Source organism: Cryptomeria japonica, chromosome 2 (assembly GCF_030272615.1).
Source record: "Cryptomeria japonica chromosome 2, Sugi_1.0, whole genome shotgun sequence".
Lineage (NCBI taxonomy): Eukaryota > Viridiplantae > Streptophyta > Pinopsida > Cupressales > Cupressaceae > Cryptomeria > Cryptomeria japonica.
The window spans coordinates 451,825,181-451,851,254 of NC_081406.1; the positions used below are offsets into that span (position 1 = coordinate 451,825,181).

A 26,074-nucleotide genomic window follows, 5' to 3' on the forward strand; every position below is an offset into this window, starting at 1 on the left:
CTAGCTTTTACATTTAGAATTTAGATAGATTCTAAGTTTAGCACTTAGGTAGCAATAGATGTTTATGGTCCTTGTGGACTAAGCAAGGTAGAGACTTAGCTTATGATTTAAATTTAGATCCAATTTGCCAGTTTTTGGTGTTGAGGTATGTGATGTCCCCTTCTTGCTGAGATCAGTTATTCAGTGAGGATTAGCCTATCATCCTGGCCCTTGTAGGTTAATGAGGTTGGTTAGAGGGTCTCCTGAGGATTTGTATCATCTCCAGTGTTCAGAATGCTTTAGTTTGGTCTTCGTTTGGCATCATTTGGACATCGTTTTCTCTAATTACTATTTTTAGTAAGTCTTGAGATGTTAGAGATGGACCCCTACTATTTTTAGTAAGGGGTATGGTCGTATGTAGTTTCCTCATGTCAACTCCCAGTCCAGACAGCGTGCAAAAATGTTGAGTAATAAAGGAGATATTAATGTTTATTTGGTTATGAGCTTATATTATAAAGTTATAATATAATTTTATATTATAACTTAAGTGACTTAAGTTTAGGGTCTTGGCATCATGAGAAGGGGGCCGTATTTTAATTAATTGCGAGCACATAACCCAAGGTCATAATTACATTAAATGATGCCAATTTAATGTAATAACATTTAATGTTATTAAATGAGCTTTTTAGGAGAAATCAAACTTTCTTGAGGAATATATATTTTTGACATGAAGAAGTTCGAATCATTATTGTTGTTTGGCATTTTATTTTCAAGACTTTGTGGAGAGCAAAGACCAAGGGTTTCAGTCTTCATCAGCCATTGGAGAACGGGAAAATCTTCAGTGTTGCAGCCATCTGAATTGGTAAAATATCTAGTGAATTTGGCTTTCAGAGGGGGACTTCAATCAGAAGTTTCATTTGTGCTAAATTGGTGAAGTTGAGGGTTTGAATCTAATCAGTTGGAAGGGCTAATAAATGCAGATTGAAGGAATAAGATAGGCATTATTTTCTCCAGCATTTATTCATCATATTCAAGCTGCAAATCGCACCAGTTATATCTGCATATCAGCTGCAAGTAGAGGAATCAGTAAGGGGGTGATTTTGCAAAAGACGGCTTAATAAATTCTTCAAAATTTCCCAAGGGGGGCGGCTTATCACAAAGAGCCTTGCACAGCGATCTTGGAGCAAAATCAGTAGATATGGCAGCAATCTGATCACTATTACCAGGTTCTTTAATGCTGTAGACATTGCTTTTTGTAATAAATTTCCAATAAAGACTTCAATTTTCGTATACAAGGAAATAGTCGTGATCTTAGCATGATAGATGTAATTAGATTAATTTTCAGTTTTGAAAGAATTAGTCTTGTTGCAAGCTTTGTTTCAAGTTCTTCATTTGTCAAAACCCTTTGAAAAAAGCTCAAAATAATCAGAAAACTAGAAAACAAACAAAAAATTGCACTTGAATCCAATACTTGGGAAATCTCCGAGATTGAGGACGAAGAGGTTCTATACATTGGTATCAGAGCGGTCTCCTGCCATCTTGTGGGGGTTGAATTAGTTTGTTAATGTAACCAAGTGACAGAGAAAGAAGGTACTATCAAATGAGTACAAGAAAAATTGGCATCCACCACAAATACTTGGAGGGGAAACAACTTTTGGTTTGATTGGTGTTCATCAGGGTCATCCTCAGGACCACTAGAACAGGTTGCCCGAATGGATGATAGAAGAGATAATAGTCGCCCATGTGATGATGTTGCAGAAGTGAGGGCAACCATGAGGGGATTACAGGATGGACAACGACGGATAGCTGATATGCTTCGGCAACTTACAACAACCATTCAACAATTGGCAAATCCCCAAAGGCAAAACTTGGAACAGGTAAATAATAGGAGAAGGCAGAATCAAGAACCTGAAGATAACAGGAGTGCAGTTGGGACTCCCAGAGCACATCGAGCAGCTACCCGCACTGTTGATCGGCCTACAAGACCCACCTTCTTGAGAGATGAACTAGAAGAAGAAGAAGGAAGAGGAGATGGGGAGGCTGAGTTTGTAGATAATGTTATGACGGTGCATGATGAGTGGAGTTTTCTACCTCCTGCTGTCAGAGAACATATGAACTTTGATCAGTATATGAGGTAGAAGAGAGAAGTTGTCAGAGCTAGGCAAGACAGAAGGCCCAAAAATCAACACAGGGATTTGGAGTTTGCTACTAGCAAGCTCACTTTACCTTTCTTTGATGAGAGTGGTACAATCACAGCACGGTCCTGGATACATAAGCTGGACACCTACTTCACTCTGAGGCCTATGACAAAGGGAGATGCAATAAAATTTGGTACTTTGCATCTTGATGGAGTTGCTCACAAGTGGTGGCACAATGGGTTGATTACCTTACAGCATGATGAGATCACCACCTACCAGGAGTTTGCTGATTTGTTGGTGGAGAGATTTGATAAAAAGGATCCAGAATCCTATTTTAGGGACCTTGCACAACTTAGACAGATGGGGAGTTTGGAGGCATACATTGGAGAGTTTCAGAGGTTGTCTTGTTTGGTTACCAACATTTTGAATCAGCGGTTGGTAGTGTTGTTTGTTGAGGGACTTATGGAACCTTTGAAGGGTTGGGTTAAGGCTTTTGATCCACCTAAACTCCAAACAACCATGAAGAAAGCAAGGAGCATGGACCTTGCAGCTTCACAAAGCAAGTTTTCATCTAAAGGATCCTCTTGTTTCCAAGATAATAAATCTTTCTCTAAGAATAAAGAAAAATCAGATTATAAGAAAGATCAAAAAGTGAAATTAGCAACACATATGGATAGAGAAACATTGAATGATTTGAGGAAAAAGAAGTTATGTTTTTATTGCAAAGGACCCTATGACACAAACCATGATTGTCCCCTGAGGCCTAAGGAGAAAGCAAACCATGTTATGTGGGCATATTATGAAGATTCCGAATCTGAAAATTCGGACCAGCAACCTGATCTAGAGGAATCTGAGGTAGAAAAGGAGGAATTTGAGCCTGGGAAGCTAGAAAAAGTTGATGCTGATGATGAGGATGTCAAACTTAAGGAAGCATGTCTTACTAGTATTCAGCAGGAGGGGTCTTTTAGGATGCGTGGAGTGTTGGCAGGACATAAGGTTATCACCTTGTTGGATACATGAGCCACACACAATTTCATAGATGCCAGATTGGTTGAGAGACGTGGAATACAAACTGAAGAATTTGAAGGCATAAGGGTGAGGGTAGCAGATGGTTACACCCTCAAGTGTGATAGAATGATTACAAAACTTCCTCTACGCATCAACAATTTTGAGTTCAAGGCAGATTTCTATGTTGTGACTATGGGAGATACAGATGTGGTTTTTGGAATGAAATGGCTTCACGACATAGGGATCTTCACTCTCAACCTTCAAGAGATGGAGATGAGGTTCACAGTAGATGGCAAAACTCATGTGTTGAAGGCCATCTGTGACAACAGTTTCAGAATGATATCCTTTAGAAGGATAGAGAGACTCATGTGACATGAAATGGTTGAGTGGGCAGCAAAATGTAGATTGATGCCATCATCAGAGGGATAGTCGAAATCAGAATATCATCCAGATATTCAAGAGTTGAGAATCAAGCATGGGAAAGTATCTAGTGATATTCCACTGGGCAGACCTCCAGATAGGGGTATTGAGCACATCATAGAGTTGGAGGAGGGTGCAAAACCCATGATGATTACTCCTTACCGAAACCCAAAGCGATTAAAAGATGAAATAAAAAAAACAATTAAGGAACTACTCGCTATGGGACATATTAGGCCGAGTAAGTCTCCATTTGCATCATCAGTTGTGCTAGTGAAGAAAAAAGATGGTACCTTGCGTATGTGTATTGATTACAGGGCTCTAAACAAAAGGACCATCAAAAATAGATATCCTATCCCATGGATCGACGACCTAATAGATGAGATCCATGGTGCCTGTTACTTTTCGAAGATTGATCTGAGATCAGGTTATTATCAGATCAGGGTAAGAGAGTAGGATATAGAGAAGGCTGCATTCAGATGTCACTGTGGACATTTTGAGTTCGTGGTTATGCCATTTGGGCTAACCAATGCACCTGCCACCCCTAGATGATGAGGGGAAATTGATCCTGATACCTGAGGCTATATTGGATGTCAGAGAGAGACAACTACGAAGTCGGGTTATCAGAGAATACTTGATAAAATGGAAAGATTTGCCGGTAGAGAATGCTACATGGGAGAGTGAAGAAATTTTACAACATCCAGAGTTGAGATTGGGGACAAGCAATTTCAAGGAGGGCGAACTGTGATGTCCCCTTCTTGCTGACATCAGTTCTTCAGTGAGGATTAGCCTATCATCCTGGCCCTCGTAGGCTAATGAGGTTGGTTAGAGGGTCTCCTAAGGATTTGTATCATCTCCAGTGTTCAAAGTGCTTCAGTTTGGTCTTCGTTTCCCATCATTGGACATCGTTTGCTCTACTTACTATTTTTAGTAAGTCTTGAGATGTTAGAGATGGACCCCTGCTATTTTTAGTAAGGGGCTATGGTCGTATGTGGTTTCCTCATGTCAGCTCCCAGTTTAGACGACATGCAAAAATGTTGAGTAATAAAGGAGATATTAATGTTTATTTGGTTATGAGCTTATATTATAAAATTATAATATAATTTTATATTATAACTTAAGTGACTTAAGTTGAGGGTCTTGGCATCATGAGAAGGGGGCCGTATTTTAATTAATTGTGAGCACATAACCCAAGGTCATAATTACATTAAATGATGCCAATTTAACGTAATAATATTTAATTTTATTAAATGAGCTTTTTAGGAGAAATCGAACTTCCTTGAGGAATATATATTTTTGACATGAAGAAGTTCGAATCATTATTGTTGTTTGGCATTTTATTTTCAAGACTTTGTGGAGAGCAGAGACCAAGGGTTTCAGTTTTATCAACCATTGGAGAAGGAGAAAATCTTGAGTGTTGCAGCCATCTGAATTGGTGAAATATCCAGTGAATTTGGCTTTCAGAGGGGGAGTTCAATCAGAAGTTCCATTTGTGCTAAATCGGTGAAGTTGAGGGTTTGAATCTTATCAGTTGGGAGGGCTAATAAATGCAGATTGAAGGAATAAGATAGGCATTATTTTCTCCAGCAATTATTCATCACATTCAAGCTGCAAATCACACTAGTTATCTCTGCATATCAGCTGCAAGTAGAGGAATCAGTAAGAGGGGGCGATTTTGCAAAAGAGGGCTTAATAAATTCTTCAAAATTACCCAAGGGGGGGTGGCTTATCACAAAGATCTTTGCACAGCGATCTTGGAGCAAAATCAGTAGATATGGCAGCAATCTGATTACTATTACCAGGTTCTTTAATGCTGTAGCCATTGCTTTTTGTAATAAATTTCCAATAAAGACTTCAATTTTCGCATACAAGGAAATAGTCTTGTGATCTTAGCATGATAGATGTAATTAGATTAATTTTCAGTTTTGACAGAATTAGTCTTGTTGCAAGCTTTGTTTCAAGTTCTTCATTGTCAAAACCCTTTGAAAAGAGCTCAAAAAAATCAGAAAACCAGAAAACAAACAAAAAATTGCACTTGAATCCAATACTTGGGAAATCTCCGGCATTGAGGACAAAGAGGTTCTCTACAAGGCAGGTATGGGTACAGGGTTTTGGTATGTTGATACAACAATTTTTTTCTCTGGGTATTGTATGGTTGGGTACAAAAGTAATATATGTAATGTATTATAATACACGCACACATATATGTGCAAAAAATTTAAAAAATATACAAAATTGCAATTATATTTGTTATATTATTAAATGTTATTTTATATAATAATAATGGTGTAACATGCTTAAACTTAAACAATTAAAAACGAAAGCAAATTACTTTCTAGTTCTTAGGAATTTTCTTTTTGAAGGAAAGAAACTAATTGCTTCAACTGAAAAAGAAATTAGCTATCTAACTGCACATCAGCATAAACTGAAATTAAGTTTTATTTGAACAGTACAAGCAAGAAAGTAAATCTTTCATAATTAAAATAAAGATACATAATAATAAAAACATGCATTTATACTTAAGAAAGAGGAAGGATCAGAGATTACTGAACAAATATGCTACTCATTTGGTTTAACTCTTACAAGTCTTAGCATTGTTGTGGTGAGGGAGAGCATCATCAAGGGCTTTACCTTCAACCATAGACCTGGTAACGTGATCTAATCTTCATTTCAATGCTAACACATCACAGGATGTCGTCGGTCGAATCACACAGACTTGGAATGCATCAATCGGAAACCCTGAAGCTAAGACTACAAATCGGTAGTCATATCAAATGAAACTCCGATACAAACTTTGCATATACCGGTTCACACTCCAACATACCGGTTCACTTTTTGCATATACCGGTTCATACCATCATACTGGTTCACTTGCCAGTTTGCTTACTTCAATATACCGGTTCATACTTCAGGATATTGACATCAATGACAACATACAATCCCATCGCGTTACCACACTAGCCTTGTGCGCGTGAAGGATTTCCTTGAGGATCTTGCATGAAGAAGATTGATTCTATCTACCTCGGGAATGTGCAAAATCTTAGTAAACGGTGGAGAGTGCGTGATGGGTTATTAGCTTCCAGAAGCGGTGAAGAACGAACGATGGAGAATGTCTTGAGATTTGTTCAAGATTGTTTTACCCTATGTAATGTGTTTGAACGGCCAGGATTGGACCGACTGTATTGTTAACCTAGATGCTCAGGGTTTTAGGTTTTGGCCACCGACCTAATTGTTGTCTATAAGGTCAATGATGATTTTTATTTGAAGTTGTTGGCAAATGAATGTATGTGAGGTGATTCTTGCCAGACCAAAGGAGTAAGTAGAGATTTGCAGAGTGTGATTGCAGATGTAAAGGAATTGAAGTGGATCTGCCTTGGCATTAAGTGTTGTTATCAGATCAGTGTATTACCTGTTGACTTCTAACCATTTCAGCAGTTGGAAAATCCCTTTACCGGGTAGCCTTAACGGGCTTTTTGTAAATCCTTTAACAGGGTGACTCAAAATCATTGAGTTTTTCAAATCCTCTTACAATGTAACCTTTAACAGGGTTTTAACCTCTAACCGGGTATTTAGCCATCCCTTAATCGGGTGATCCCTAGCAGGATCGGTTCCTAGCAGAACCAGTTGTAAAGTCTTTAACCGGACTAGGCTCCTAACAGAGCGAACTTCAGAAGAGTTCAAGAACAACTTGTGGGTATTCATCCCCACCGTGGTTTTTCCCAGTTGGGTTTCCACGTGAAAAATCAGTGTGTTATGTGTGATGCTTTTTCATGTGATGTTTTAGTGTTTTCTGTTAAGTGGCAATGCAAGCTGATCCAATGGTCATTGTATTTCCAATGTATTACTTGCTTAAGCATATGGGTGAAGTTGAGATGAGATAATAGGTTTTGAGAAGATCTAGATGTTACCAGTTTATGTCTTTTACAGTCATACTGTGTTTTACCGGTAGTGCCTTGATTTAAGATTGGTAATATTGTTTACCAGTTAGTGCAGTCTTTGCAGTTTAAGTTGTTGAAAAAGTTTTTGTCCATATTGATTCACCCCCCCGCCCTCTTAGTATCTATTGGGTATTTACTGTTCATCATTAATCATCATCTAGAACCTACACAATTCTAGTCGGTCACACACTATAGGTACCTCCTAACTAGCATGACCATTTGACTAGGAAGTGTATTTGATTCATGTGAACTGACGGTTGCATGCAAATCATTGCACCACCCTGGCCAAGGTTTAAAAGTTGTAAGAATGTTTAACGTGCTATCAGTATTCACCACCCTTACTCGACTTGTACAATGCACCTGAGCCCAATTGACTCACTGGTTTACTAACTTACATGATAGGCCAACTGCTTAATGACTGCTGACAGTAATGGTCATTAATGACCTTTTTGAAGACCCAGTTTGTTAACAGTTATAGTTTGGGGTAATTATTTGACAAGTTTCCCATTCTGCCAAACAGGACTTTCACTATCCCGGCATTTCAGGAGTTACACTAACTTACTGAAGATAGTTGATTACATATTGACAGATCCATAAAATTCTGTTCTACGCTATTTCTTGAGCAAGAACCTCATCCTTAAACTGCGAAGTAAATGACCATACTGGTCTAGTCCATTGATCATTGATTATGATATGTTATTTTATTACAGAAGAGATTTATTTCAACCTTGCATGTGACTGGAACAGAGAGGCCTTATACTGCTCAACACTGGTACATGGCAATGCTCAACACATAATTAACCCGTATATTATTTTCAATCGGGTATGCAGATTGTTCTAGCCTTGAAACCTTACAACTAAACACTGGTTTTTGAGACTAATCTTGACCCCACTACAAGACAAAGGCACAAAAAATCTGGTCCATAATAAGTATACACAACTGTAGAGATCAAATCTCTGATAACTCAAGATCAATGATCAAATCTCTGATAACTCAAGATCAATATCTTTCTATGACATTCTCAATTCGATCAATGCTAACATAATGATTTTGTTGTAATCACTGATATACTATGCTCTGGAAGCATTTCTATTTATGATTTATAATATAATGCAGGGGCAGAGACTATCCTCTTTTATTTTATATAAACCAGAAAGGATGGATTCTACTACGTTCTTAATCCATATATGAGTTATTGCAAACATGTATCATAGATTTACAAGCCTACGAAATGGCTACGAAACATAACAATGATTACTTCATTGTGATTAATGAATCCTATCTTTTAAATTAATAATGCTTATAGAATCTCATATAGATTTCACAGAGTTTAAATGATAATTAACATGCCTGTAATGGCTACAGTCAATGAGGAGATTCTACAACTTCTGCCGCCTCAGACTTGTCTTCTCCTTCTTGCTTGATCCCCAAAATACAAGAGGCTTTTTGGTCTGAGATTTTATTAACCAAAGGAATAATGAAAGAGTTCACAATGAATATGATCAGCGAGAGAGAGAGAGAAAGAAGAATCGCTCCCACAACAAAAGCCTTTTTAATGACCATCGGCATTATCTTCCCCACATATGTGTCTTGGGAGTTTTCATTAATAGCGTTGAGATGGCATTACACCCCGCTACCCATAGTTGTTTTATAAGTAACTCATGAATATTTGGCTATAACAGCCGTAGCTTATTAATTCACCTTTCTTATTCAAATTGATTTATCCTGCATCCACTTAGACACGAAAAAGGTAGTTAGGCCGAATCTTAGCCTTCCAAGAGTCCTTAAATTGAATTAAACGTTATTGTCAACAACACTACAAATATACATGCCAATAATTTCATCTCTCTAATGTTCATATCAAGTGCAAATGTTAGCAAAATGTATCTCTTAAACAAAACAAAATAATTCATGTAAAGAGGCATGTAACAAATGGCATTTGAATCTTTGATAATATGATATTTCATCATTGATCAATGATATTATAATAGTCATAAAGATAATTGTCTAAGTTAGTTTTAGTCTCCACTTCTAGAATCTCTCATCGTAATCAACTTGCTTATGTGACGAGATATTAATAATTAGTGGGGGTCGGGAATGGAGATCCCAATGGGGTTGAGGGGCAGTATCCCTCATGTGGGTTTGGGGGCAATGACCCCGTTGGGGTTGAGAAGCAACACCCCTTGTGTGGGTTTGGGGGGAACCACACAATCCTTAATGGTGCATGCCATTTTCATTTTATCACTTAATGGTAAAATTAGGTATTTGACACATTTTGGTTAATAAAAATGTTTTAAAAAATTATTTTTTATTTTTCTATTTTGTTTGGGTGGCCCTTGGGTCTCCTTGGGTTCACCTAGGGTCTTTCCTAGGCGCCTTGGGTTCGCCCAAGGACCCACAGTGAACCCAGGTTGCTTGGGTGGGACCTTGGGTGAACCTAGAGCGCACTTGTTGTAGGATTCATGCCTGCATCTTTTTGGTATGGGACTAGAATCCTAGAGGGTTGTACATTAGATGTAGATATATATGTGTTTGTGTGCACATGTTATATGCATATGTATACTCCCACAACTATACATTTGTTTGTGTCAAAGAAATGGGACTCGGACTCGGCAAGGCTGACTCGGACTTGGACTCGGGACTCGACGTCAGACTCGGCTCCAGACTCAGCTGGACTCAGGAAAGTGAAAAACTCAAGAAATTTAGAGATTTTTAAAGATTTAAAACTTGTTTCAGACACCCTTTATTGAATACACCTTAAAGACACAAAAACATCATCAAACTCGGCTCATTTGATTACATACACAAGTATACATCAATCACATAAGCATAAACGCAAATTGTAGCTGAAGAAAATAACAAACATAGATATATAAATATTGTCAAATGTATACAATATTACAAAACTCATGGAATAAAAAAGCCATGTCATCATATGATCATCATCAAATGTTTCATACAAATACCAAAGGTAAATAGTAAATACTAAATACAACTACAAGTGTACAAGCCTATGGCTCAGAGGACCGTGCAACTGCACCCTCTTGCCCTGGCCCCCTGCGAAGGTGTTTAAAGTAGGTCCTGGATGATTCAGCAGCCATAGTCGCTCCCCGTGACACCATGCCATGCTCACCAACATCAGGAACAGCTGTGTCATGCTCGCCAACATCAGGGACAACTGTGTCACTCTGAGTCTCAGTATTTCCTGTCTCTGCTCGTGCTCTCTGCTCCTCCTCTGCCATGCCTACAGCCTCAGCCTCTATATCTACCTGGTCAATCCAATCAATGTCATCATCACTAAATACAACTGTAGGAGTCTCAGGAGCTGTTTGATTCTCATTGGCCCACTCTGCTTCAAGATCAACCTCATCTAGAATGATAGGAGACATGTCAACTATTGCATTCTTTCTCATTCTCAGGCGGAGGTTGTAGTGAACAAAGACGAGATCATTCATCTTCTCCATAGATAATCTATTGTACCTCTTGGAGTGTATGTGCTCAAACATACTCCAATTGCGCTCACAACCTGATGCGCTGCATGGTTGGCTCAAGATGCGAATGGCCAACTTCTGAATATTTGGTGTCTTTGGGCCAAAAAAGTTCCACCAATGATCTGAGTTTGAAATGAGAAAAATAAATAAAATCAGTGTCACTCATGAACTCATTTAACAAGTTACAATATGGTATTGAATAAAACTAAAATTAAGCCTAACAATTTATTTTTACTTGGCATCATAGTCGTCCTACCATCTTTGGCGACAGGACGAGAGAAGGTCTCCCCTTGTGCATCTGAGAACATCTGTAGCTCTCGAAAAAGGTCTATGTGAGAAGTACCAGCAGGTCCCATCTTCTCCATGATTGCATATAGCCCATTAAGGACCTCCACATTAGCCTTGAAAGAAGGGATAAAACGGAATGCCGGATTCAAATAATAGGCTGCCTCATGGATGGGCCTATGAAGCTGATGATGCCATCTCCTATCAATGATCTCCCAAATGGGACCATACTTGCTCTCATCTGCTTGATAGACGAATCTGATGGCCTCCTTCACCCTATCCATGCCTTCATATATATAGCCCATTGCGGGCTTATCTCCATCCGCAACTCGCAACAAAACCACCAAGGGCTTAACAAACTACAAAATTGAAAATATTGTGTAATTTAGAAAAATGAGCAAATAAGAGAATACATAGAATAAGTTATAAAACATGAAGTTAAATTGTAGAATTTATAAAAAAATTACCTTCACTATCTCATCACAAGGGACCCAAAAGCCTTGCTCATCAAAAATGCAGTCTGCCATCTCTATCCCTGCAAGGGTGGTAGCATAGGATGAGGAAGACCACTCCTCACCAACAATCATATGTCTCAAGGCAGACTTAGACCTAAGCATGGACTGCAATGTGAGGAAGTTTGTGGCAAATCTTGTGATTCCTGGACGAGCTAACTCCTTCTGCTCTGTGTATTGTCTCATAAGAGCCAACACCCATGAATGATTATATACAAATTTGTAGACATTTCTTGCCCTTTCTACACATCTCTTGACCCATGGGATTTTTCCAATATCCTCCAACATGAGGTCAATGCAATGAGGAGCACATGGAGTCCAAACTATAGATGGGTGCCTCTCCATCAATAGTCTACCTGCAGCAACATAATTTGTTGCATTGTAAATTGTAATTAATAGAGGTACAAACTACAAGATAGTAATTAATTTGCAAACAAAATTAGTTTGTAATCAAAAGTTTACCTGCAGCAACATAATTTGCTGCATTGTTGGTCACAACCTGTACCACATTCTCCTCACCCACATCTTCAATCACCTCCTCTATCTGCTCACATAGGTAGGTGGCATTCTTGCAATGGGCGGAGGCATCAATGGACTTGATGAAAACGGTGCCCCCTGAAATAAAAAAATAAAGCTAGGTCAATGATCATTCAATAAACCATTAGATAAAAAATAAAAAATTAAAGACTATATGAAACTAAAATTAATCAATCACCTGCGGAAGAAACAAGAAAATTAAGGAGAGTTCTATTTCTCCTATCCGTCCAACCATCAGTCATGATGGTGCAACCTTTAGTGCTCCATATGTGGCGTTGTTCATCTAAATCCTTTTTCACATCATCCACCATTTGAGACAACATGGGTCCCCTCAAATCACTCTCACTAGGGGCTTTGAACCCCGCCCCGCATATGGTAATGGCATCAACCATTTGTTGCCAATAAGGAGACCTGTCGCAAAGAAACTCAATGAGATAAGTTAAGTATAAAAATTAAAACAATCAAAGTTATCAAACATAAAAGTTAGTAAAACATTCACCTAGCTACAAAGAATGGAATACAGCTGTAGCTCCAAAACCTGCCAACTGCCATTTTAGCAGCATCATGGACCTCCTTGTTCCAACCCATGCCCTCAAGTGACGGTTGGGACCCAGGAGTAGTGCGGGGCACAAAGAAGGAATCCAACTTAGATTTATGAATCCTAGGTCCAATGGTAACATTCCCACTACAACTACTAGTGGTAGGAGCATGAGAAGTGGTGGTGGCACTGCCACTTATAGAAGCAGAAGCAGAAATGGAAGCACCAGCAGTAGCAAACTGAGTGGGACGATATGGAGGTAAGGAAGAAGGGCCTCCAACACAACCTAACTGTGTCCCTCTTCCTAAAACTGTCTCTGTCCCAATGGTCGCTCGATCCTCCTTTTGTTTCTTTTTTCTTTCAATCTCCTCAACCATTACATAACAATCACGTACGGCCTCAGGGACTGCTTTTAGGCATGGTTTGGCATCATGTCCACGCACACCAGCAATATGGTATTTCAGCCTATATATACCTCTATGGAATATTGTTTTGCAAAACATACATTTTGTTTGCCCCTTCCCTTGCCCTGGAAAATCCTAATGATATTTCCAAGCAGGGTCCTTTCTAATGGGGGGTCTAGAAGCTGAAGTAGACATTTAGGATAGTTTTGTGAAACTTGAAGTTGAGGCAAATTGAAATAATAAAGTGAAGTTTGCTGCGATAAAACATTACAAATACAAAATAAAATTAATACATATTACATACATTCAAAAAAACTAAAGTAGGGTTTGTCAAACCCTACTTTAAAAAAAAAAGAAATTTACAAACCCTACATAGTACACCACTACAACTACATACTACATGCTACATACAAACATACAAAAGATTTTGAAAGAAGATGTAAAACTTTCAAAATAAATGGATACAAAATGGAATTTTTGCATACAAGAAACAAACTAATCTTCAAAAAAACAACCGTACCTCTTACAACAAGCTTGAAACGAGCTGCAAAGTCTTCCTATCCAACTCTTGATGCACCAAATCGAAACACAATGCAGCTCCAATGTGACAAATTGAAGAAAACTTGAGCTTCCTCCTTGCTGATTTTTCTTCTATGCACCCTTGTTTTTCTTCCCAATTCACTTTACTCTTCCTTTTTTTGCAAGTGAATGAAATGAAAGTCACTTTTAGGGCTAGAAGACAATTAACATAAAAAAACGGACTTCAAAAAACTTTGCATTATATTTTTTTTTGTGTTTTTCATTTGCCTTACGCCGGCCGAGTCCGAGGCTTGGGACTCACCGAGTTTGGCGAGTTTGGGCCTTTCAGGGCTAGAAGACAATTAACATAAAAAAACGGACTTCAAAAAACTTTGCATTATATTTTTTTTTGTGTTTTTCATTTTCCTTACGCCGGCCGAGTCCGAGGCTTGGGACTCACCGAGTTTGGCGAGTTTGGGCCTTTCAGGGCTAGAAGACAATTAACATAAAAAAACGGACTTCAAAAAACTTTGCATTATATTTTTTTTTGTGTTTTTCATTTGCCTTACGCCGGCCGAGTCCGAGGCTTGGGACTCGCCGAGTTTGGCGAGTTTGGGCCAAACTCGCCAACTCGGCGAGTCTGGCGATTTTACTCGCCAGACTCGGACGAGTCCGAGTTCGAGCCCCTGGGACTCGCCAGGCCTGACTCGTACTGGGCGAGTCCTGTTTCTTTGGTTTGTGTGTACATGTTATATGCATATATATAGTGTGGGAGTATACATATGCATATAACATGTACACACAAACACATATGTTAACTCATTGAATTGCAATGAGTACTCCCATAATTGTACATATACATAACGGCACAATAACATTTAACACAAAATTTTCTAACTCAGCATAACGGCACAATAACATTTAACACAAAATTTGCTAACTCAGCAAGGAGAAGAAAGAAGAAGAAAATGCTAAGTTTGCCAACAAAATCAGATGCTAATAATCATACCAGCCAGGACTGACTTGGACTCCAAGTTGAGTCAAAACACAATAATCAACAACAGACCACAAGATAATGCATCCCAATGCCATGATGCATAAGTGGTACAATTTATGCAAACACATATAATGCTTAGTCCTATGATGCATTTCACCTCTCACAGGCAATTCCCACTTCAAGAAACCAAAATTGCTAGATTCAGAAGTATCCAAAAATGTCAAAGAGATCATATATGACAATAAAATCAGATTCCTGTACACCTGCCATCTCAGTCAACCAAGTTACAGTCAATCAATTTAGATCATGAATCATATATCAGTGATGCATCATAAGTACAAATTCACATCAATAAATTATCATGATAACTGTAGCAATGAATCTTATCAACATCATTATATGCTTGACTGTACCTTCCCAATTGTTTTGTGAGATGGGTGAGGACATGTTAACACTGGCCAACCCAATCCCATTAATTGTGAGTTTCTGTGGTTCTTTTTAAAGTACTTTCCCTATCCTTGTGTGAAAATGATAGAGGTAAGACACTACCTTGGGTCTTTTGAGCAAGGAATAGTCATGCAGGAGATCCATTCATAAAGGTGGAGAAAGAGGCTGAACAAATCAAGCTCACCATCCAGTTATCACCAAAGCCATAGGTTTTATCATTAAATCTGAGAAAAATTCATGCCCATGCAGTCATAGGCCTGAGCGATATCTACCTTTACTAACATCAAATTTTCTTCTCCTTGATGCATCAAGAAGATGACCTCTTGAGCAATTACAGCCCCATATAAAATTTGTTTTCCTTGGACAAGATTTTCTTGTTCAGCTGAGCTAATTGAGTCCAAGCAGATTTTCAAACTTTCAGCCATCACATTAATCATAATCTTATATTCATGTCACGTGAAGCAGTAGGCCTAAAACTTTCTAATTCATGTCACATAAAGCATTAGGCCTAAAATTGCCTACGGGGGCAGGGTTTTCTTTGTTTGGAGTAAGAACCGAAAAAGCATTCTTGAGGTATTTTAATGCTTGCCAGTAGATTGTTGATTCCTCAACTAATTCCAAGAAATCCAATTTGAGAAGCTTCTAAAACTGCAGAGGGAACTCCATTGTAAAGCCAGCAGGGTGAGGAGCTTTCCCCTTTTTTATTGTAAGTACATCTGCTTCAAGTTCTTCTGTGTGGGAGGAGATAGAGCATCATTCTGCCCTTATGCAATTAGGCCTGGGATCTCATGTATGTGCTTGGGATTCGCTACTGTCATCTTTAGGTTGCAAGAAGAGAGAATAAAATTATGTTCCAGCCTCTTGCTATCTCATTCATTTTTGAAAATTTTGATGGACTGACTTCTCTATTGGCACCACCTTTTGGAAGAAGGAAATATTTCTATTTCCTTTCAGCTACTCCAGCTGAGCTTTTTGCTTCCATTATCTCGTCCTGGTGTTCTAATTTTTTCTATCTGTGGACAAGGCAAGTTTACTCAATGAGGAACTTTCAAGTTAGTCCACCCTCTCACACTTGTTGACCTATTTTCTCTAATTCTCTTTGCTTTGTTCTTTTCTGCAAAGACATTACCAAAGTACTCTCAATTCCAGCTTCTCAACTATCTTTTGTCTAGTTGAAATTTCAGTATTTTTGATAGACAATACACGACTATGTGAAAGAAGTGGTCCCTTCATCTCAATATGACTCCACAAAGGCCTTCAGACTCTGTTCTCTTAGCTGCATGAGCTTGAATTTGAATGGAATGTTATTGGGTTTTTGGTTTTTTGAGATATCAAGAGATATAGCTAAATAGTCTGATCCCACTCTATTAAAGATAGAAGACTGCAATATTTCCCTGGAGTATACAAATGATCGATTTCTAGGAATTGATCAAGTCTTTCAGCAACGAAGCCCTTGACTAATCCTATAATTATTCTCTGTTAATATGCCTTTCCTTGTTCTACATGAATCAACCTGAGAGACTTAATATTGTCTTTAAATTGCTCTTCCACATTCTACATCAATCAATTTGAGAGACTTAATATTGTCTTGAAAATTCTCCTCCTTCTCTCCTACTTCACCGAGTGTTATTCTCAAAGAAGACTAGCATTACTTCCTCTCCATGCCAATCTCTCTGCTTTCTTACATATATGGATCTGCTGCTGTCAGTGCTGTGCAACCATTGTGAGAATACTAGCTGAGCAAATCAAGGTAGAAACTTATACATTTTGGCACTGTCCATGTGCATATACATATATGTAGAATAATTTTTTTAGTGCATATACAAATACATATACATATATTATTTGCTCTGAATGTTGTAAATTGGACTTTTAGTCAGCATTAAAGTCTTAACCTCAGTTTGAGATTAAAAAAATGCATTAAAGTCTTAACATTAATTTGAGATTAAAAAAATTGAGTAGCCACCAATTAAGCAACAAAGTTGCAAAGTTGTTCCAAACTTGTATATATATCTGTAAAATCTACATATTTCTAAATCATTTTGTAGAATGATGTTGATAATTCCAACTATCAAGCAACAATATGGTATTGGTCTTGTATACTGTGCAGAATATTTTTTTTAATATGTTTTGACTTGGTGGCAAAGGTATCTATAGCCAATTAAACCCTTTTTTTGTCACTTTATTTTTTTTCTGACAAGTTATTTGTATTTAAATCAAATTTTCTGTTTTACAATGGTGATAATTTTTTAACACAAAACACTTACTTTTCAACATTCTCAGAGAGTTTGGAGGGCGCATTATGCTGCTAAATGCATAGCAGAAAAGTTTCGGACAGAATGGGATGCATTTGTAGCTCAGTTTGATGATGTTCCTTTAAGTGCAGAATTGATATCAAAAGATATTGTAAGGCCTTTCCTTTTCTTCATGTCTGGGCCCCTGAAACTGTGTCATCAGGTACAAGGAACTGATGATGATCAGCGAATGGTCAAATGCTTCAGAATACTTTTGCAAAGCATCAGCTGTCCCAGTAAGCTCTTATCTTATATATGTAAAGTTGCTATAAATACGACTCTTCATTTTAACTACTCACTTACATGTTTGCAGAAAACTACCTGACTTTATTAGGGTGTACATAACATTCAAATATTGCTTGGCATTTTGGGGATTGTTTATTGCTCTCTTTCTTACTCAGTGCTATGGAAATTCAACTAGGTTTCTACTGGCTTCTCTTTAGGTTCATAGTTTGAAATATGTGGATGATTATGTTTCACATCTAGGATGCAAATACTTTGGAAACATGAAAAGAAATTGTGAAGTGGTGGAAAGAATATTCACATTTAAACACTATAAAAGTCCATGTATCCTATCAGGCATTCTTTTAAACTTCGATTTATTTGATTTCCTATGATTCAATATCTTCTTTCTCTTTATGCTTCTCTGATTGCGCAGATTGTTCAAACCTGCTTAGATCTTGAGTACTGCTAAATATTTATATTTAAATCCTCAGCTTTCACTGTGAAGTGCTAATTCATTTCTGTTTTGACTTATTGCAAGGCTGTGGTTAGAGTATAATGGGATTAACTAGAAACTGTTTTAACAAGCAAAACAACTTAATATGTGACTTTGAGCTTCTGCAATCCATGACAATTAACATGAAATTTTGGTGAAAGAAATTGTAGGAAAAAAGGAACTACTTCAACATATTGGGCCACACATTATGGCCCATCATCAGGAGAAAGACATTGGTGATATCAGAAGTACATCAATACTTCAAAACTAAGATCTACACCTCGCACATCTATGATTGAAGCCTATATTTAGCACGACTGAAGAAGCAGACAATTTCAGAAGAGTTAATCAAAGTTAGAAGATCAAACCTACAAAGTGTGAAGTGGCATCCTAATCATCATCCCAGTCACCACTCACCAATCAGGGAAGGTCTACATCTGCATGTCTTGATTCAGTGTACTTGATTCACCAGTGATGGCACGAACTCCGAGGCACCTACCCTTGTTATTTATTGGTCCATACTCATTGAATGTAATTTTTTCATTGGATAAGGAGAGTTTGTTGTAACAAACCCTAATTAGGGTTTCATTGTAAAATCTTGGCCATTGATGGAGAATCAATCCTGGCCATTCGTTGTAAATAAACTCTCTATATAAAGCTCAGACTCTTCATTTGTAAAGGTTAATAGTTAATAGTGAATAGTGGGCTAATAGCTAGTAGTGAATAGAATAGCTAATAGTAAGTGTTAATTTAAACCCTAGGTATGATAATCAGATTTATCTTATTCAATTATGCCCTGGTTTGTATTAGATTTGCAGTAGTTTAGTGAACCAACATGCATTAAATTGTGCCCTAGATTGTAATCAGATTTGCAGAACTTAGTAAGACAACATAAATCAGAAATATGATAGAAGACAAACAAGCATACCCTGGGAAAACCTCCAAGGAGGAAAAACCCAGCATGAAAGACCCACAGGTTAGATTATATATTCTCCTCTAAATAACAGTACAATACTTAGCTCGAATCTGATCTTGACACATCAGATCTGTCCTTGTACGCTTCAATGACTTGCCTCAAGATATGCTATGTCCCCTTGGACAATATTACACCAAACTGAATAATTCGCCCTCTTCCTTAGGTTCGCACAGCAGAGCTAATTTGCATTCTGAGTTAATTGAACTTTGATGATGTTGACTTGCAAAATGATCTTTATTTATATGCCTCTTTACTTTATTAAGGTCATCCCTTTCTTGAAGTCGGCCTCCTTATATTTTAGGCGCTAATGTTATTTGGTGCTAATATTTAATAGATGTGTTTTAGCGTGGATTTAGGATAGGGCCACGTTAGGGTAGGACCCGGTCCTAAAGGAGTTCGGATGTTGCCTTAAGGCAATCCGAACCCCTATACCCTAGTTACAATCAACACTCCCTCTTAACTAGGGAGGAGGAAAATACATAATCTGAACCTTTTACGTTCCATCTAGCACACAAGCATAGAATGGATCTAGCACACAAGCATAGAATTACATCTTCCACCTAGCACACAAGCATAGGATGGTTCTAGCACACAAGCATAGAAAGTGTAATACATCAGTGGGTCTTTACATTATTACAACTATCCATCTAGCACACAAGCATAGATTGGATGAAATTCATTCTTGCACACAAGCAAAGAATGATTCAAAGTGCTACCAATAGTCACTAAGATTGAAGCTCCCTCTCAATCAGGGTTCCGTTTTCCATGACACCGAGTCTATCTCTGAAGTACTTGAACTTCACTCTGGATAAGGGTTTGGTGAGGATGTCAGCAATCTGTTCATTTGTGCTAATGTACTTTAGGTGAATGGCGCCTCTCTGCACCATATCCCGAATGTAATGATAGTGTGTTTCCACATGTTTGGATCGATCATGAAATACAAGATTTACTAACATCTTTATACAACGTTGATTATCACAATGAATGGTGGTAGGATCATTGACTTGACCGAATAATCCAACAAGAAGCTTACGGAGCCACACTGCTTCTCTGGATGCAACAGATGCGGCAATGTACTCAGCTTCTGCAGTGCTTAATGCTACTGAAGATTGCTTCCTGCATGCCCAAGAGATTACTGCGGAGCCCAAGTTGAAGCAAATGCCTGAAGTGCTTTTCCTGTCCTTGACACTTCCTGCCCAATCTGAATCTGAGTAGCCTTTCAGGAGGATTGGGGTATCAAGTGTATACTTCAGCCCATAACCAATCGTGCCACGTAGATATCTTAGAATGTGCTTGGCAGCAACCAGGTGAACATGTTTCGGTGAGCTCATGAACTGACTGAGGGCATTCACAGCATAACAGATATCTGGCCTAGTATTGACTAGGTACATCAGGGAGCCAATCAACTTTCTGTACTCAGAAGGATCTGCAAAATCTGAGTTAGCTGCAGAAACACTTAACTTCTTTAAGTTAGATTCCATAGGAGTACGCATAGGTTTACAATCTATCATTCTAAATCTTTTCAAAATATCAATAGTGTATTTTCCCTGACTTAGAAAGATTTCATTAGCTCTTTGCCATACTTCTAACCCTAGGAAGTAGTGTATTAGACCTAAATCTTTCATTTCAAATTCTGAGGCTAATTCCTTTTTACATCTTATGATTAATTTATTTTCACCCGTGAGAAATAAATCATCTACATACAAAGCTAAAATAAGCATCTCATTATTATAAATTTTCAAGTAAATGTTAGCATCAGCATCATTCTTGGAAAACCCTAAACTTAGTAAGTACTTATCAATTCTTTCATACCAAGCGCGAGGAGCCTGTTTGAGCCCGTATAAGGCTTTCTTCAACCTGCAAACATGAGAATCTCTTTTATGGATTACATAACCTTCTGGTTGCTCAATATAGACTTCCTCCTCAATGACTCCATTGAGGAAAGCTGTCTTGACGTCCATTTGATGCAGCTCCCAACCTTTGGCTGCAACAATAGCTATTATAGACCTAATAGAGGTATATCTAGCAACAGGCGCAAAGGTTTCTTCATAATCTATTCCTTTTGAGAAAAACCACGAGCTACAAACCTAGCTTTATATTTTTCAATACTACCATCAGCATTATGTTTAATTTTAAACAACCATTTAGAGGAAACGACAGACTTACCTTTGGGTCTGGGTACAATGTCCCAGACATCATTCTTGATGATAGACCCATACTTTTCATCCATGGCTAATTTCCAAGCATGATGGGACATAGCTTCACCGATATTGTGGGGTTCAGACTCAATTATATTGCACATCACAGAAATGTAGTTGGCGTGATTTTGGACACTCTTGCTGTTTCTGAAGGTTCCTCTGGGAGCAGCAAACCCTTCAGCATCTTGAATTGTATTTCTAACCCAGAGTGGTCTCTTCTTGCAGACCACAATATCCTGAGGTATATCGGTAGATTGCATGGGTTCTGATGAGTCATTCTGAACTTCCTGATCTGGGAGATCAGTAGACTCCTCTTGTAACTCAGGGTTAGCATCAATAATTGAATCTTGTTTTTCCATCATCATATCATCATTGTTGATTAATGAACCTTTAGATCTTTTGAAAGCAATATCTTCTTCAAAGGTTACATCTCTACTTACCTCAACATACCTTTGACCTGAAATGTCGATCCTGAAAGTTTTGGAAGATTCGTTGTATCCTACTAGGATGCCTTTCTTTCTAGATGGATCCAGCTTGGTTCGTTTTTCTTTAGGCACATGAACATACACAGGGCTTCCAAATATCCTTAGGTGACTGATGTCAGGTTTGATTCTTTAGGACTTGATGAGGACATCTATTCTGAATATAAACTGCGGTTTTGGATGCTTCTGCCCATAGAAAAGGTTGCAAGTCTTGATCATGAATCATGGCTCTTGCAGCTTCAACAATGGTCATGTTCTTTCTTTCAGCAACTCCATTTTGCTAAGGGTTGTAGGGAACACAGAACTCCCTCTTAATTCTTGCTTTAACACAAAAGTCATAGAAGCTACCTGAGGTGTATTCACCTCCATTGTCAGACCTCAAACATTTAATTCGATTTCCTGTAGTATTTTCAACTAAGGCTTTGAATTCTTTAAATCTGTTTAGGACTTCTTCAGACTCTTTAGATTTAAGAAAATAGATCCATGTTTTCCTAGAGAAATCATCTATGAAGATAACATAATATAAGAACCCGCTAGGAGATGCTACTGACATGGGACCACATAAATCTGAATGAATAAGCTCTAACCTTTCTTTAGCCCTACTATCGCTTTTATGAAAGGGATTCTTTACATTCTTACCCATTGCACAACCTTTACAAGCATCATCATGAGATAAACTGAGATTAGGCATACCTTTGACCATTTTACCGAGAGTGGGAAGAGCTTGAAAGTGAAGATGACCCAATCTTCTATGCCATAGCTCGCATGATTCAGGGGTCTCATGAATGAGAGCTTGAATTGGATTGGCTGCAAGCTTATATAAACTATCACATCTATGTCCAATAATACGAGCAGATTTGAAGTTAGACTTCTTAGACCAAGCGAGTACTTTCCCTTCAGAAAATGCTATTTGCAAACCCTTATCTTCTAAAGCCGAAATAGAAATAAGATTTCTTTTAATACCAGGTACAAATAGAATATCACAGAGTTGTAAGGAAATACCAGAATCTAGTTTTAGAGAGGTAGTACCAGAACCTTTTACCGAGTATCGAGCATCATCACCGATTACAACATGAAGATTGGTGTCTTTTTCAATCAGATCTGAGAGATGCTCACGAAATCTTGAGATGTGTCTGGAGGCACCACTGTCAAGTATCCACGAATTGCTATCCGTAGGAACATTGCTAGAAAGAGCAGAGATAAGAAGGTAGTCTTCACTTTGTTCGGCAACCTCATTTAAGTTAGCTTCCCTTTCCTTTGGGTCATTTTGACAATCTCTGGCATAGTGACCATACTTATCACATCTGAAGCAACGAATGTGAGAGGAATCTCTTGACTTTTTCCTTGGATCATAGGAGGAGGATCTAAAATCTTTGCTTCTCTTTTCTTTCTTCCAATGACCACCTTTCCTAGATTTAGATAAGAGAACATGATTATCTTTGAGAGAGTTTTTGAGTTTTCCTCTTACCTCAATTCAAGATTCCTTTTCGATGCAATCATATTGAAGACACTCAAAGTTGGGACGATTAGCTCTTCCACCAATGCTACGAATGAATGGTTCCCATTCATCTGGTAGACCATTTAATGCAATCATAACAAGGTCTTTATCTGAGATTTGGCAATCAAGAGTGCTTAGCTTGTCCTATAGTTCATTGATCTTCATGAAGTAGGCTATGATTGAATCTTTTTCTTTCATTTTTATGTGTAGAAGTTGCTGTCTTAGGGCAAGAGCCCTGCTGAGATTGTTGACTTCATAGATCCCTTCCAAGTGTTTGATCATTTCTCTGGCAGATGTAAACTTTGATATGACAGTGACAAGATGATTCTTGACGGACTCAATTATGATCCTTCTAGCCTTGAGGGAATCTTTCTTGAATAGTTTCAGCTCTTCAGCGTCTTCTGGAGGAGACAGCCTTTCTTCTTCTACAAATTTCAGTAGGTCATTTTCTTCAAGGATCAACAGAATACGAACTTTCCAAGCAGCAAAGTCAATGGCTCCCTCAAGCCTATCTTCAGCCTTTAAACCTGACATCTTTAATCTGAACACTGTTTACCTCACTGGGTAAACAGGAAGAATACAGAAATCGAACAGAAATGCACAATGCAAATACAAAAGAAGTACCAGAATAAGCTTGCCATTAATGTCAAAAGATGTTCATATTATAATCTGTCGTCCACATTACATGTCCTCCAACACCCGGAGGTGGTACAATATATGACAGCCGAAGGGGTGCGACACAACCGTCGCGACTCCAACTACCTACCCGTCGGCTAACTAACTGACCGCCGTAACTCATTATTACCGACGACAACATAAACATAATATACCAACATAACATAATGATTATTCCCGTCAACATCATCCCCCCCAAGAAAAGAAGTCGACTCCGACGACTTAATACAAAATAGAGATGAACGGCAGGAACTACTGACGCCAGTCGGGCCCAGATCTTATACACTTGCTGCGTCCTCGCCTGAAAACCCTTTTCTGCTACCATCTGATGCTCAAGTGCGGATTTCACCAATATTGCTTCCTTTGCCATCACAGTTCTCCTGGGCCTAACCCAAACTTGTCTGCAAAACACGTTTTTCAGTCTCAGCTTCCACCAACTGCTACTCAAATGATTCTGTCTCCCTAGCCAATTTGTCCTCGATAGCCACCCGTGCTGCTCTCTCGGCATCCAACTCCTGGGTACGCTGAACTAAGTCTCACGCGACTATTGCCTCCAACCTGGTGGTCAGCTCCTCCCGAGCCCTCTGTGCATCCACCAAGGCAACCTCACGTCCAGCCGAGACATACTCCGAGTTCCTCAAAGCATACCAGTCATGCCTGGAGGTGGCCACAATCCGTTGGCACAAATGCTAGGAGCCACCTCAAATCCTCCATCACACTCCCCAAAGGCTAAAAACTGAACTGAATAACTCCCTGGTGTCATACAACTGCACAAACTTGCAATGCCTTCCGTCAAACTCTGTTTGTTCCCAACCTCCAAATCCGTCTCCCTCTACGGCTTATGGCTTCCCTACCAATGCTTAGCTGCAGGCACAACACTTCCCGTGGTCTTCTGTAGCTCAAAATAAATTGGGGGTCTGGGGGCAACGCCCCCAGCGGGGTTGAGGGGCAGCGCCCCCGCGGGGTCTGGGGCAGCGCCCCAGCGGGGTCGAGGGGCAGCGCCCCTCGCGGGGTCCTGGGGCAGCGCATCATTTCTGTGATATTTTATGATGTCAAAACCCTTCTTCTACACTCCAAGTGTCCAGGCTCCAGATGTCAGCAAATCATTTTAAATCTGGCCGTCGTCGTTTTTTTTTTTAAGGGCACTGTAATGTCCCCGATGGCTACCCGGCCATACAACCTCCCTATACGGTCAACAACAACATTGGCACCTCCGATCGTGCGGCTGCTTGGTCTACCTGTGGCGGTCGGCCCGTGCTTTACCCTTCGCATCACGTGGTGGTGCGGTGTTCGGCGTCTTCTTCCCTTTACCCCTTGCTGTGCGGTGATGGTGGTGTGCGGGGTTGTTTTGTTCTTCGTCGCGGTGGTGTTGTGCGGCGTCTTTGATGTTTGGAGGCGTTTTATTCTTCCGCGGGCTGCTTGGTGACCGCCTTCGGTGGCTCCCACCGCACGGTGTGACCACCGCACGATGGTGCCACCGTTGGTGGTTCCACCACACGGTGGTGTCACCGTCGGTGGTTCCACCGCACGGTGGTGCCACCGTCGGTGCTTCCACCGCATGGTGGTGCACCGTCCACCGCACGGTGGTTCCACCGTCGGTGATGCCACCGCACGGTGGTGCCACCGTTGGTGCTTCAACCGCACGGTGGTGCACCGTCCACCGCACGGTGGTGTCACCTTGTCACCTTGGTCCCACCGTACGGTGGCCATTTCCCTTTTTTTTTTTTGACTGTACGGTCGCTGTCGTACGATCGTGCGGTTTTTTTTTTTTGAAGTTGTCTAGAGAGTCTTCGGCTCGGGTCCCCTGTCTCTGGGATCGCCCTTCATCCTTCTCGGTTTTTCTCGCCCAAAAGTCTCCTGCTTTTGTCCCATGCCTCTCAAGTTGCTTGCCCGGCCTCTTAGGTCCCCTTCCATCCTCTCGGGTCCCCCTTCGGGCTCTCGGGTGTCCGTTCGGCCTCTCGGGTCCCCTGCGCGCTTCGCGTGGTAGGGTTTCAATTTGGGCCCGTTGGTGGCAAGTCTATT

The 26,074-nt window shown here is 39.4% G+C and overlaps 1 protein-coding gene across 4 annotated transcripts in view; it reads left to right on the forward strand.

Moving 5' to 3' along the window:
* The window catches only part of LOC131031618 (E3 ubiquitin-protein ligase UPL7), a 249,054-nt gene that overhangs the window by 69,991 nt on the left and 152,989 nt on the right, over positions 1-26,074 (forward strand). For all 4 annotated transcript variants that reach the window (XR_009103067.2, XM_057962785.2, XM_057962784.2 and 1 more), the window contains exon 3: positions 17,495-17,741. Coding sequence is in view for 3 of the 4 variants with exons in the window: in XM_057962785.2 (XP_057818768.2) it covers positions 17,495-17,741 (247 nt within the window). In the remaining variant the exon portion in view is untranslated. The remainder of the gene's footprint in view (positions 1-17,494; positions 17,742-26,074) is intronic.